This window comes from Paramisgurnus dabryanus, chromosome 3, assembly GCF_030506205.2.
Source record: "Paramisgurnus dabryanus chromosome 3, PD_genome_1.1, whole genome shotgun sequence".
Taxonomy (NCBI): Eukaryota; Metazoa; Chordata; class Actinopteri; order Cypriniformes; family Cobitidae; genus Paramisgurnus; species Paramisgurnus dabryanus.
In genome coordinates, this window is record NC_133339.1 from 34,837,126 (window position 1) to 34,853,194 (window position 16,069).

The window sequence follows — 16,069 nt, forward strand, 5'->3', positions numbered from 1 at the left end:
TCTGAACCATTTTACATCATTCCCTTAAATATCCAGAGAGACAAAGCGTATAGGAATTTGGTACTAATTGGTTGTTGTAAAACTCAGGGCTGTCCTTAGTTTGCATACAGTGAATGATTGGTTTATGTTTAGTATAGGAGGTGTCTATCAACATTAGAGGAAGTTTTACTTATACTTTAACATTGAATTCTGTTTTTATATGAGTGAGACCATTGTAACCACTTGCAATGAGATATTTCAATGAAAAACAAATAAGATACAGTTTTTAGATTCTTTGTGCATGTAGCATTTCATATACGGTTTGTTTGAGAGAATAAGAATACAAATGTATGACACCCTAAAGGTGTGTCTTTGAAACCCAAATGTGTCACAGTAGGAAGTCCACTGTGAATCATGCCTTGCGTTCCAGTTCGTTTTTTATGACCTTCCCTCGCTAACTTCCCTCAGTCTCGTTCACTCGGATGTACGTCATTGCTTAAGTTGTACGAGTGCCCACTATTGCTGGAACACTTGAAGTAGGTTCAAATGGATCGCCCTAAGCCCTTGATCACATGTAAAGTGGAGACCGCCCCCTCCATCATTTGAACTGTGCAAAGCGCGAGTTGCTGAAGTAATAGGTGTGTTCGACTTCATGCGGCGCTGCGCAGACCGATCGGCGGCTGACTTGAAGCAGTGCATTCCGGTTAGTAATTTTGTCTGACTTCAGCTGGCGCTGCAGGCACGTGACTGTGTCATATGGTTTTTAAGTACCGCGAGAGCGTTTCGAGAGTAGCCGGCTAGCTCAGCCGGTGCAGCCTCTCCAGAGCGGCTGCACGGAGTTGTGATGACGTAACAGATTAACGTGATTGGTCGCCTCACTGATGACAACAATCATGTGCGTTTCAAGTTTAATCCAACCTTTAGTTCCACTAATAAACATTATAAATTCATGTTTTAAAACAGGAAAAAAACACTTTAATATGCTTAAATATGTTATATTGTGTCGTGTAATAAAATAAAAATGAAAATAACAAACTCTGTTGGTATTTTAATAATATAGGCTTGTTTCCCGTTATTTTCGGGTATACAGTATAAGCAGCAATAAAAATATTCGATATATAATGTTTCTGGTTGCAACTTTTTATTAAAAGGTTTGTTTTTATCAAATTCAGCATCTAATTCACTTCATTTGCGATTAAAAACAAGGAAACACGGCGCACACATCACTACGGCAAGCAGCAGGTGTCCGGCTTGACGGCTCCGTCTTCAGTTCCTCCCTCGACTGCAAGCAGCGCCGGATGATCTCGAACACACCTAATGTCACAATCGTGTTGCATTTTGGGATATGGAGCTGCCTGAAGTGTACATATGAAGTAGACTCGCTCCCTCTGTCAAAATAGAGGGAGCGAGGGTCTGTCCATACAACTTCCCTTGTCCACTTGACGAAGTGGAACACACTTCAAAATGGCGACAGGGATTCCCCCGAGGGGAAGTGTTTAGGGAAGTTTGCGAGTGCGTGTCTAAAACTGGAGTGGAATGCATCCTTGGAGAGTTGCTTTCCTGGGCACTCACTTTGCCCCCATGCAGTGTCCTTTGGGGAGGTGCTATCTTTATTCAGAAAATTGTCTTACAGCTCGACTCGAGACCAGATCAATCACTCTGTGTTAATTGAATTAATTGATTTCACCTGCAGTGTGTTAAAGTAACATTGAAGCAGTGTTATAGTCTATTTGATACTTAAGTGAACATTTAAGTGGTGTTTTTTTTATTATTGATTGATTATTGATATCAATATCAATTGATATCAATATCAATTTGTTTTTATTAGTGATATCAGCAGCCATATCACCCTGTAGCCCCATGACAGCTTGCCCACTGAAGCTAAGCAGGGCTGAGCCTGGTCAGTACTTGGATGGGAGACCACTTGGGAAAAACCAGGTTGCTGCTGGTAGTGGTGTCAGCGAGACCAGCAGGGGGTGCTCACCCTGTGGTCTGTGTGGGTCCTAACACCCCAGTATAGTGATTGGGACACTATACTGTCAAAAAAGCACTGTCCTTTGGATGAGACGTTAAACCGAGGTCCTGACTCTCTGTGGTCATTAAAAATCCCAGGATGTCCTTCAAAAAAGAGTAGGGGTGTGCCCCGGCATCCTGGCCAAACTTGCCCATTGGCCTACTAATCATCCCTCAGACTACTTGGCTACTTCACTCTGTCTCCTCTCCACTAATAAGCTGGTGTGTGGTGAGTGTTCTGGCGCAATATGGCTGCCGTCGCATCATCCAGGTGGATGCTGCACATTGGTTGTGGTTGAGGAGATTCCCCTTCGATCCTGCAGCCATGGATCAAAGCAAACATCAAAGTACAAGGTGTGTAATGTGCATTAACTGATGACATATGCATCTGTGTAGTTCTTTAATAAAAAAAAAACAGTTTACACAATGTTATGTCGGAGCATTATAGTATTCAATTTTTTTTATATATTTTATCCTCATTGGAGCAGGGACGGATTATGGCGATGATGTGCCCTGGGCACGGATGTCTCAAAGGCCCCCTTTACCAATTTTTTGGGCAACAGCGGTGCACCTGTATGCACAGGGCTCAAGTGTTTGTTCGCCTCTGAATGTATGCCCCATCATACAGGATTAACAATGGCACTTATACGCGGGGAGAGAATGCACACAATATTCTGTACTTTCACACCATAAATTGGTTTATTTATATCTCACTGTGTGTATTGCTGAAGAGGCCCAGAAAAGGAAATAAAGGGAGCAGAAAACTTTGGTCTTTTCAATTCCAAAGTGTTTATTTTCACCAAGCTTGCTTCAATCACCAAAAACTCTCAAAAATACTTTACACATAGTCCATTTTACACTTGTATAAAAACACAACATGCTGTGAGCTGCAAACAGGTTAAAACCTTGTTTTGAGGCATGAGCCTCTACATGTGGTCTCACCTTAGACACACACACTACCTATATCATCTACAGATCCAGACACTTAAACTCATTTCCTGAATAATACACATTTTAACATACTCATTTCATATTTTGATGCAATTACTTACAATTAGCACTTATATCAAATTCTGTATATCTTAATGGTACAGCCCAGTAATTAAGGGAACATTTCAGATATCTATGTTATTCCAATCACTCCATCACAGTTAGGTTAAAACACCAAAATACACAGTGAGACAAAATATCATTCCATATGGTTACTAATGTTTCCTGGGATGATAAACTGCTATGTTCATCATCACACTCACCAGTATCTGTCAACATACAACATGCTGTACAACATACTCAATCAAAAAGATTCTGACTTCTCCAAATCATATCACAGGAGAAAATTCCATAAATATTTTAATTTCTACATTTAGCAGACATTTCATTACATTTCATGTGTAACTGTCGTTCACCACAGGCATTTAGGGGCTGGACACACCAAAACTTTTGAATGCTGCTGAAAACGCCTTGAGGGCGCCGAATGCCAGCTTTTTTCAGCCGAGCGCTATGGTAGCTGTGATACTTCAGCTGTGAGCCGGTTGGTTGCTTTGGTGATGTCCCACCCCTCCTCCACTGTAATTGGATGGCCGTGTGAGAACTGACATTGACGAGGGGAGCTTTTCACTCAAAGTTGAATATTTTTGAACTCTCAACACTCAGCACTGAGCTTGAATAAAACCCTGAGCGCCAGTTTTCAACGTGGAAATAACCCACTAGCTGCTTGCTTATTTGATAAACAATGTGCTTATTTAAAGCACATTGCTTCTTTGTTATAAAAACTCTATAAACTTTGCTTTAACAACCTTTGCAACAAATAATATGTTCAATGAACAATGTTGCAAAGACCTCAAAGTGAAAACAAGTGAAACTGCCCAACTAAAGGAACCACAGATCACCATAATGGTGACCAAACAATTTTAAAGTAGACAAAAAGTCAGTCTGTTTTGTAATAAGAGAGATGTCTTTTCAGTTGATTTTATCTAAGGTAGTGACTGGAAGTTGTAGTTGTAGTTCTGCTCATTATCACCAGGTGTCTTCAATAATCAAATAATCACTCAAATGATTGCTAAAGTATCTTATTAACTTTAACACTGCTTCGGTGTTACCTTTAACAACCTGCTGGTGGTACCCATATAAACACTAAGCCGGTGTTAATTTAACACCGGAGATTTTGCTGTGGTCAACCTGTGTTGTAGAAATGGTGCTATATAAATAAATTTGACATTGATATTGACATTAGTAATTTTATTTTGTTTTGTTCATTTAGCATGAAAACAGAGTTTGGATCAAAGGAGTCTCCATATGTGCAGATAGATTATAATAGTTATTTATTCACAGTGGATATTTTATCTGTGACCTCCGCCTGTAAGATGGACTTATACAGGTTTCCATTTGACACACAAACCTGCAATTTAACACTTCAATCTTTAGTCTATACAGGTAAAACAAACACATAAATTGTTTAACTTTAAATTAATCACATTCTAATGCATATTTAATTCTTTGCTTTTATTTTCCCACAGATTATGAGCTTGTCTTTCTTGACCACACTCCTTCAAAGTATCTTACCATTGATTCTAAGGAGAACTTTCAGACCCAGGGCGAGTGGGAACTTCTCAATATAAGTTCATCTATAACTTCCTCCAGTACTATGTGGTTCTTACAAAGTCGTGAAATATTTCAGGTAGTTAAAAGGGCTATATAGACCCCTTTACTGTTTGTACACAATGATGACGTGGCAACATATATGCGCCATTTTGGCAACGGAAGTATGGCAAGAAAGTATGGCAAGAATCAGCAGTGAAGCAACACAGACAGAGAAAGTTATTTTAAAAAGTTGACTTGATCAACTTTTTCACCACAGCTACCAGATCCGTGTATTATAGTGGAGTGGATAGAAGATGTTAGCAGATGCCCAAATATAAAGTGGCATATATACGTATATTAGTATATTAAATTAGTGCAACCAAATGCAACAACCAGGGCCCGGTTCCCCAAAACGTTCTTATCGCTAAGTAGTCCTTAACCTATTCCTTAACCTCTCTCTTAACTCTATGGCACGATTCCCAAAACGTTCGTACGCTAAGTATATCTTCTGTAAGTCACACTTTCGTAAGGTTGGTCTGGACCATTCGTAAGCTCTCTCTTAGCGTGGTTTTTTGCGCAAAACGCTATCGCCGCAGTCTTTAGAAATCAGCGCAGCGCAGTACAAGTCAAACTATGGTATGCTGACAATGATTTTATGTTATGGACATTTTTAAGACTTTAATAAAATATGTTTGCAATGGATACAGGACTATTTATGCAGTTGACTTTATTTGGTATCAGAACTAATGAATCAAAGACGGCGCCTGTGTTTGTTCCTCATTGAAGTCTGTTCCCTCTATGTTTATAGCGTTTTCATCACGTTACATTTATAATTTATTTAGAAAGATGAAAGATTTCAATTGGTTATACTAAAAAGCAATAATATCATGTATTCTATTATACAATTTATTAAATATTTCATATTTGACAGTTTTATGTCTTTTAACATATAGCCTGTCTTTTTCTTTTCTTTTTTTCTCTACTGTTTGTTTTAAAACTGTTAAGTTTCCAAACATAATAAATATATATTATACATATAATATGATTCATACTGTAAAAATAATTGACTTACAATCAAGAACAGTCAAGATACATTACATAAATGCACACATGTACATCTCAGTAGCCATTAAAACTTTCAATGTATATAAATTATAAACGTATAATGTGAACAAAATGCTATAAAAACCGTACACTAAAAGGAAACATAGGGGGAACAGACTTCCACACAACACCGGCCGCTTAACTGTTTAGTCCATTGCCAATTTTTTTATTCGTCAACCCTTAAACCTTTTGACATTTTGCCTGACGTGGCTAAATAAAAAAATCGCCTTCCAAGACAACTCATTATGGAGCTGCTAGATCTTCTCAGACCATATATTCTCTATCTAACTAGGTTGCTTTTTATTGAAAACATTAATTGTAAGCAATACTGCATTAAACAGAAATACTGCAGCTGCTTGCCAATCAATTTTGATTGTTAAATACCTTCACATTCGTATAAAAGTGTATTACATATTTTTTAAAAGTCAAAACCCATGTCAAGAAGCGGCACAAGTGGCACAACGGGATAATGATGGTGTATAAATAGCGAGGGATACCCGGTTCGTCTACCCGTATTACTGACAATTTGATCATTTAATTAATAGTCAATATTTTACGGATAACTTAAACTATGTTCAAATAAATGTGACTGGAATAATTTGAGTAATGTTCCATTTGTATATAACGTGTTGTCTTTCTTAACGTCGTAATGCACCTTCGCGTGAAGTGGAAAATCGATCCCTGAGTGATCGATCGCAAATAATTCAGCACCTTCACTTGGGACAGCGCCATTGTACGTCGAACTTAGAGGCAGCGTGTTAAGAAGCTTCCTAAGAGACACTTCGGGGAACACACTTAGGAACATCAACAACTTTGGTAAGATATATCTTTTTGAGTCTTCTTAGCACGCTAAGAGTGAACGTTATCGGGGAACCGGGCCCAGATATTTTGGTGCTGGGAAATTGTTTTGATAAACTTTCTGAGTTGCTAACATGTTAGAACCAATGGGGAACAACACCACTTCTGTTGCCAAAATGCACGCGCAGGCTATTTGATCACGTGGGCTGTAAAAGGGTCTATATTTTTATAATTCCAATGAAAACAATTGGTAATGCTGCATCAAAAAATGGTCCAGTTATGTCGCTACAGTTTGGAGAAGGACACTTCTGTCCCAAAATTACTGTGCCTCTGTGCACACTGTAGTTGTAAGATGCAGTGCATTTATTATCACAGAAATTACTGAAATAGCCAAACCTGTTCACTAGAAGGGGTGTCCACATGATTAGCAGTATAGTATACAGTAGTGTAGTGTAGTGCAGTATACACTGTAAAAAAAATCCGTAGTTTTTACGGAGAAATACTGGCAGCTGTGGTTACCAGAACAATTCTGTAAAAAATACTACTTAAAACCGTAAAAACAACACCACCACAGTTGTATGCATTACAGCGAACTTTTGTTAATTTTACAAATCTTACCTGTATACAGAATTTCTTTGATTAATTAACTGGTTAGAAACTCTTATTTTTTAATGGTAAAATGCAGATGTGATTGCCAGAAAACCGCCTTAAAAATATATGAACATGTAAACATCTTTTTGTATTTCATTAACTAACATAATTTTATTCATTTCTTAAAATATGCAGAAAACCACTATAATCCAGGTGATGCAGACAGCTGCACAAAGAAACAAAGTTTGTTGTGAAATTATTACAAATTGTTTTCTAATTCTTTGCCAACAACTTAAAAAGAGACAGTGGACATACACAAAGATTGTATTATACAAACAAATACAAAACAACATCAGGGTAAGTTTTCAATGGCTCAGTGTCTACATGAGTCCATTTTACAGAGTTAAAAAGTGACACTTAAATAATGACGTGATGAATGAACATTAATGATGAAATAGAGAGCAGTCAAACATGAGTACATCTGAACTACAGACAAAATGAGACAAGATCTCACCATAGGAGAATTAAAAACAAACACCATTAACATCTACACTTATTACAAACCAGTTTGACTTATTTCTGTCATACATTTACATAATCTCTTATTGAGAATTAACAGAGGGTTAGATGATGATTTATCAAAAATGTTGTGTTTGAAGTCACCATTATGGTGATCAGTGGTTGTTTTAGTTGGGGTCTTGAGCCTCAATGGTTAATTAATTCCTTTTTCTTTTTGTCAATTGTGTTAGTGGGTTACACAGAGCACTTATTGATGATGAAAGCGGTTGTAAAAGCAAATCTCCAACATTTCTTTACTGTTGAGTGGTTTGACTTATCCACATGAAAGTTTGTGAGTGACAGGTAGTTACAGTAAGAGAGAAATTGGTTTAATGTCTGGTGTATGTGGTCTTCTGCAAATATAGCTGTTGGGCTGGAAAGAATCTTGTAAAGTAATGGTTTTGGGACTGGTTAAAAAGTTATTTTGACACTTCATATTCATATCAAGATTCAACCTACAAATCTCAATAGTGGTGACCATCAAAAAACTAATTCAGATTAAGTGCAATGCATGCTAGATAAGTTTGTACTATGGTAATACCCAGCATGCATTGCGGCATGCAGCTTTCATGTTTTGGGTCACCGTTGTTGTGATTTGTATGCTGATTCTTGATGTCTAGACTGATTTTGTTTAGTCACAGATTCGCCTGACATTATTTTTACTGTTTTTAAGTCTTAATTGTCTAAATGTATTGCCACCCTGTAACATCGTCCCACAAGAAAACATTTTTATGGGGAAGAGAAGAAAGTTAATGTTCACGTTTAGAGTTTTTTTGAGAACACCTGCTTGGTAAACTTTAAGATGACTAGACCATCCTTAAAAATCTACCGACATCACTTGATTATATTTATTTCAGCTTCTTAGACCATAGCTTATGTGTATTGACACATTATTCTAACAGTCAGAGAAAGCTTAACCAGAAGACCTACGAGCCAAGTGCCCCATTTAAGGAAACAATGATCACCATAATGGTGACTTCAAACAAACCAAATAAAGTCAAACTGGTTTATAATAAGTGTAGATGTTAATGGTGTTTTTGTTTAATTCTCCTCTGGTGAGATCTTGAGCGATTGAATGTGTTTATATGTTATATTTATACAGTTAATGTTCATCTAAGATTTTGTCTGTAGTTCAGATGTACTCATGTTTGACTGCTCTCTATTTCATCATTAATGTTCATTCATCACGTCATTATTTAAGTGTCACTTTTTAACTCTGTAAAATGGACTCATGTAGACACTGAGCGATTTAAAAACTTACCCTGATGTTGTTTTGTATTTGTTTGTATAATACAATCTTTGTGTATGTCCACTGTCTCTTTTTAAGTTGTTGGCAAAGAATTAGAAAACAATTTGTAATAATTTCACAACAAACTTTGTTTCTTTGTGCAGCTGTCTGCATCACCTGGATTATAGTGGTTTTCTGCATATTTTAAGAAATGAATAAAATTATGTTAGTTAATGAAATACAAAAAGATGTTTACATGTTCATATATTTTTAAGGCGGTTTTCTGGCAATCACATCTGCATTTTACCATTAAAAAATAAGAGTTTCTAACCAGTTAATTAATCAAAGAAATTCTGTATACAGGTAAGATTTGTAAAATTAACAAAAGTTCGCTGTAATGCATACAACTGTGGTGGTGTTGTTTTTACGGTTTTAAGTAGTATTTTTTACAGAATTGTTCTGGTAACCACACCTGCCAGTATTTCTCCGTAAAAACTACGGATTTTTTTTACAGTGTAGTATAGAGGGAAAAAACATAAACAAACGCCTTTCATGGCCCAATCTTAACTTCTGGTTGACTTTTGCAAAAAGAATCAATAACAGAGTCCCTCTAGAGCAGACTATTTCTGATAACAAACATATTAAATAACAAGTAAATGACCTTAGTTCAAATCATAGCTAAAGCGTATCAACACCTAATTGAGCTAACGTTACTGTTTAAAATGAAATACAATTTTTACAACAGATTGGCTATCTTTATCGGTATTTGTTCCAGAGGTCAGTTTAGCCACTAGTAAACAAACAGTGCCCAGAACTTAACTTCAGGCCAGATATGACAAGGTGCATGCATGCAATGAAACCATCTATAGTGTAGTACAGTACAGTACAGTATACTAAAAGCTGGTATACAGTAATGAAAAAGTAATTAAATGGCCGAATTGACCTTACATGGCTAAATGTTCACTTTTAACTTGCATGATGATAACTAGTTGGGCAGTTTCAGCATTGCAGAATAAATGGTAAATGGACTGCATTTATATAGCGTTTTCATAGACCAATGGCCATCTAAAGAGCTTTACATATTTCCTCCCATTCACCCATTCACGCACACATTCAGGCCCTGTCCCAAATGGTGCACTTCATGTGAACTTTCGATCTCGTGGCCTTAAATTGCGCAGGCTCGCTTAAGGCCGCTGTATACTTTTTTTCCGCGTCCGCGTCCGGCTCGCGCGCGCACGCGTCCGCGCAGCTTTTCGAGTATACTTCCCTCGGCTACACGCGGATGGCCGCGTTCAACACTATACGCAATACAAATGATTTCTAATTCAAATTATTAGTCTAACAGGCTGTCAGGGCAGCACTGATTTGGGGACATTTACAGTACATTAAAACATTAGGTTAGTAGAAGAAAAGTAACTGATCCACCATTGCAAACACAGTTTAGAACAAACAACAAGACAACAAAGAACAGGAATCAAACAAACATGCTCCAGAGCTTTCTGTTCTTGGAAGAAGTAAAAGTTAAAGAAGAAAAACCATAGTGTGTGTGCAAATGCTGTCTATTTCCTTTGTATAATTGTTTATAGTGGAGTGCACTGTCTAAATATTTTCACGCGCATGCGCTGTTGTACGCGGACTGTCCGCGCGGTCTCAAATTTTGGGCTGCACGCGGACGGTCCGCGCGGCCGGCCGCGGACCCTCTTGATGACGAAAATGATGTCATGCGGACGGCGCGCATACGCGGACGTCCCTAGTATACTTTCGGCTTTAGTCTTCGAGTCCGTAGGGTGTCCCATCTGTCATTTTTACGCTTTGAAGTGTGCTCATCAGCGCCTCCTTTGCCCCTTTGATGCGGGGGGGGGGGGCAGTTCACACTGACGGGTAACTTCTCTATCTATTTCTGGTGTGACGCTCAAGTCTGTCCCAAAATACGACTCCGAGGCACCCACGTGGACTCGCATCAAGGGTCCCTAAAGTGTGGACTCTGAGGAGGACCACAAGTACGGAGTGTGCCATTAAGGACAGGGCCATACACCGACGGCGGTGTCAGCCATGTAAGGTGCCATCCAGCTCATTGGGAGCAGTTGGGGTTGGGTGTCTTGCTCAACCTTCCGATTTGTAGACAATCTAAATGAACCACCGAACCACTGCAGAATAGACCGACAAATAAGCAGGCTGTGACATCATACATTTTTTTGGTTTTGCTGTATTGTCATGCAATATTTTTATATTGCAGATCACCATCAAGAGGAAACCTCTGCTGTATATCATCAACTTAATTTTTCCAGTATTTTGTTTTCTTGTGCTGGATGTGGCCTCATTCTTCATAAATGCATCTGAAGCAGAGAAGCTGGGCTTTAAAGTGACTTTACTGTTATCCCTATCTGTGTTACTGCTGATTCTTAATGACAAGCTGCCATCTACTGCCAATGAAATGCCACTGATTGGTAAGTCTACGTGACAGTCAACATTAAAGTGACAGTCAACATTAAAAAATAATTGGCTAACACTTTACAATAAGGTTCATTGTTTAACATTGGTTAATACTGTATATTAACTAACATGATCAAACCATGAGCAATACATTTGTTACAGTCTTTATTGATCTTTGTTAATGTTAGTTAATAGAAATAAAGCTGTTCATTGTTTGTTCATGTTAGTTCACAGTGTATTAACTAATGTTAACAAGATTTTAATACATTTTTAGTAATTGTTGAAATTAACATAAACAACAATTTATGAAAAACTTTTATTTGAATACTTGTGCTGTAAAAAGTAATACGTTGAGTTTACTTAGAAAACCTGTGGAAACAGATTACCTTAAAATTTTCGAGTAAATTAATAATTTTTGAGTTAGTAAAACTTAAAACAGCTTTGCGGAGTTAACTTCTGTATACAGTTAAGGTAACTATGTATGATAAATTCAGCTAGCTTACAAATTTAATTTAAGCTTAGTACGGACAAGTCAAACTAAACAGTTACTATAACATGTCTCCTAGTTCAAATTACAAGAAAAATGTGTGGAAACTAGGGTCTCCCAAAAACTGGAATACTAAAGTTAATTTAATTCAGTGCTCATGGAGACTGTACTTAAGCATTTATTTAGTGTATGGGATATAATTTTATTAAACTTGATGATTGACTTTCTATAAATTAAACATCTCTTCAAAAATGCACTTCATACATTGTAATTATCAAGAACTGATGACATGCACATTATTATTGTGAAAAGAAACATGATGTGTTGAATTGGGTCCATGTACACCAACGCAAATGATCACCTAAACGGTGACTTCACAGAAAACACATTTTTACTACAAAAAAAACCATAAACAATACTAAAAGATTAAGCTCCAAAACTTCCTATTAACAACTATTTAAGTGCCCCATTAGTTTTTATTGTTTGACCAAACAATTAATAATTCAAATATTTAGGCACAAGAGATTATGGGTTTTTCTCACAGTACTTTGTACTCAGCAAATCCCCTGTGTTAAATTAACACTACTTGGTGTATATATACAGTAATCCACACCCAGAAGGGTGTTAAAAAAAGACTATCAATGTTGAAGTTAATGAAGTGATTGAGTCAATGGTGAACACCTGCTGATCATTCTGTGTCAAATCAACTCAATTTAGAAATTGTCCCTGTCTTTAATTTTTTATTGTGTTGACTCTTTTTCTGCAGAAAGTAATACTAAAATGACAAAGAAAGACAAAATATTAAAAGCAATAGATGAAATCCCCAGAGTTAAATGATCACTATCATCATCTCTGTTTGAAAACTAAAATTACAACTTGCTTGCAGAGTTACATGGATGATAAGTTTAACTTCTAAAACTGCTGTAAATCTGGTTAATAAAGTAAGTCACTAGGGTTGCCAACCGTTCCGTATAATACGGAATCGTCCCGTATTTGACACATACAATTCTTGTTCCGTATTGAACTGATACGGAACGCAGTTTGTTCCGTATTTTATGAAAATTAATTCAGTGCAAATACAAGACAGACACATACACTCTTTACACGTTTATCTGTTTTTTAATAACATGTTGCATTATGGGTGCAACAACTCCTGCTGCAATCTTTAACTTTTGCCTCTCTATCACCATCTCTGTTTGAAACCTAAAATTACAACTTGCTTGCAGAGTTCTTTTCCAACATGGATGATGTTTAACTTCTAAACAAATGCTGTCAGAACAAGATACAAGTGTTCAACTATTCCAGCATCCACACATGTGATTTAGTAGACAAATCTTCTTTCTGACGTGACGTGTAAGTCAAATGTATATTTACCACAACATTTATCACATTAAATCTACAGTTTGTGTTTGTTTAGATTCATTTGAAGTCACCACTATGGTGATTAGTGTTCCCTTTAGTTAGGCTTTTGTCCCATGACCTTCCAGAACTGACTCTTTTAACATTGCAACAATGTTTTTGCTTGTAGCAATAACAACTTGTATGTTGCTTGAGTAAGGGGAAGTGTCTATGATGTTTATTTGTTTATTTGTTTATTTGAAAAGGATCCCCATTAGCTGACGCCGAAACGACAGCTAGTCTTCCTGGGGTCCAAACAATACATACAACATCATTACAATCACAATTACTTCCAAATATATCATGATAATAAATATTTAAAAAAACAACATAACACAATCAAACCTTACTCAACCAATCCAAAAAATATTATGATGATGAAGACAAATACACTCTTAGTCTTTTTTTAAAACCAGTTTTTCCCTTGATTTCACGAACACCAACAGGAAGATTATTCCATAACACAATTGACCTATAAAACACAGTTCTCTTCATAGAATCAGATTTAGGTAGGGGTAAAAAAATCTGTCTACTGTTAGCCCCTCGTGTATAATGTAAATGCATATCAGAAGTGTATGTTATTTTGTCATAAAAAAATTTAGGAGTCTGAGTATTAATGATTCTATGAAAGTATACCAACATATTAACAGATAGTCTCTGCTTGACCATCAGCCAATCAAGACGTTCATGCATCTCTACTACACTAGTTCTCAAAGAACACCTTAGAACAAGCCTTGCAGCCTTGTTTTGAGCCACTTGTAAATGTTTTAAATGACTGCTAGATCCAGCAGACCATACAACAGAACAATAATCCAAATGACACAAAACCAATGTACAAACAACACGTTTAAACAACTGTGAATTTAAAAACTGTGCACATTTACGCGTTACAGCCACAGCTCTACCCATTTTAGCAGCAACTTTATTGATGTGATCAGACCATGATAATGTAGAATCAAGCCAAAGACCAAGCAGCTTCACCTTTTTTACTTGCTGTACATTTTGACTATTTACTTGCAGATCAATTTTAGGATTCTCAGATAATCTATACTTAGAACCAAATATTATACTCACAGTTTTTGAAATATTTAGAACAAGTTTATTTGTTTTTATCCAATTATACAGTTTGCTAATCTCACAAGACAGAACCTGATTAAGCTCTGAACATGTAGAGGCTGCATAATAAAGAGTAGAATCATCAGCAAACATAGTCAATTTAGCCTTATTGAGTGTATACGGCATATCATTTATAAAAATTGAAAATAGCAAAGGTCCGAGGCAGCTACCTTGAGGAACACCACACTCCAGGGACTTGCTACAAGATAATGCTCCATTAAAATAAACTCTTTGTGATCTCTCCGACAAATAGCTCTTAAACCATTTGATTGCTGAGGAAGCAAAGCCATAACTAATAAGTTTGGAAATCAAAATTTCATGGTCGATCACATCAAAGGCAGCACTAAAGTCTAGTAGTAGTGTACCCACTAGCATTGATTTATCAATTGATGCTAGCCAACTATCCAACATTTGTGTCATAGCAGTACTGGTGGAATGACCACTCCTATATGCATGTTGAAACATTGTAGTCAAATCATTATTAGAAAAGTAATCTTGCACTTGCTCAAATACAATCTTTTCCAATAATTTACTTAGAGCAGGCAAAATGCTAATAGGCCTGCTATTTGGACCACAGAAAGTTGCTTTTGTGTCTTTGGTTAAAGGAATTATCTTACTCTCTTTCCAAAGTTTTGGACACTCACCACCAATCAGACATCTGTTAAAAATGTGACAGATTGGTTTAGAAATATGTCCAGCTGATAACTTCAACAGCCTACTATCCAAGTTGTCCAAACCAGCAGACCCACCCACCGTCAAAGATCTCAACAACATTTCCACCTGCACAACATTAACCTGCTGAAGTTCAAATGTACACAGTTTATCTTTCATAATACACCTTTCAATTAGCTCATTTGATTTGAAATCAACAGTATGTTTCATAGTCTCTCTAATGTTAGAAACCTTAGTAACAAAATAGTCATTAAAATAATTTGCGATCTGTATTGGCTTAGTCAAATATACTCCATTCAATTCAACAAAAGAAGAGCCAGTAGATTTTTTACCCATAATTTCATTAAAAACACTCCACATTCTCTTACTATCTGTACCACAATCTTCAATTCTCTTTTGAAAATATTTTTTCTTTTTCACTCTGTTCACCTTAGTCACCTGATTCCTTAAACTACAATATAATTTTCTGTCCTCAAGAGAGTTTGAAAGAACCGCAACCTTTTTAGCCTCATCCCTTTGAGCCATTAAGCTTCTTAACTCAGTATCCACCCAAGGAGCGCTTTTGGCTTTAACTGTAAATTTCTTTAATGGGGCATGATTATTAACTACTCTCATAAAACAATCCATAAATAAATTGAGGGATGCATCCACATCATTAGTATCACTTATCAAATTCCAATTAATATTATCCAATTCATTTAAAAAACTCTCCTCATTAAATCCCCTAAAAGATCTTTTCATAATGATTTTAGGACAGGCTCTAGGTAGCTTAGTTCTCCTAGAGACAGCAATACAGTTGTGATCACTAAAGCCAATTGTTACAGAAACAGGAGTTGAGCACATATCCGGATTATTAGTGTAAATATGATCAATACATTTTGATGTTACAGATCCTGTATAATTACTAGAAATTCTTGTTGGTTGATCCATTAATTGAGATAAACCACACGTGTCTGCCATAGTTTTAAGCTTATTCCTCAAAGGGCAATCATCAGACAGCCAATCTATATTTAAATCACCCATCCAGTATAGTTCTCTATTTTCCTCAGTCACTCTGTCTAACATATTACATAAACCATTTACATACTCTATCCTGGCACTAGGTGGCCTAT

At 36.6% G+C, this 16,069-nt stretch overlaps 1 protein-coding gene across 1 annotated transcript in view; it reads left to right on the top strand.

The window, feature by feature from the left end:
• The window catches only part of LOC135765009 (5-hydroxytryptamine receptor 3A-like), a 36,387-nt gene that overhangs the window by 2,788 nt on the left and 17,530 nt on the right, over positions 1 to 16,069 (top strand). Inside the window, exons 5-7 of the mRNA XM_065275834.1 lie at positions 4,253 to 4,425; positions 4,509 to 4,669; positions 11,088 to 11,298. Of these exons, the coding sequence (XP_065131906.1) occupies positions 4,253 to 4,425; positions 4,509 to 4,669; positions 11,088 to 11,298 (545 nt within the window). The remainder of the gene's footprint in view (positions 1 to 4,252; positions 4,426 to 4,508; positions 4,670 to 11,087; positions 11,299 to 16,069) is intronic.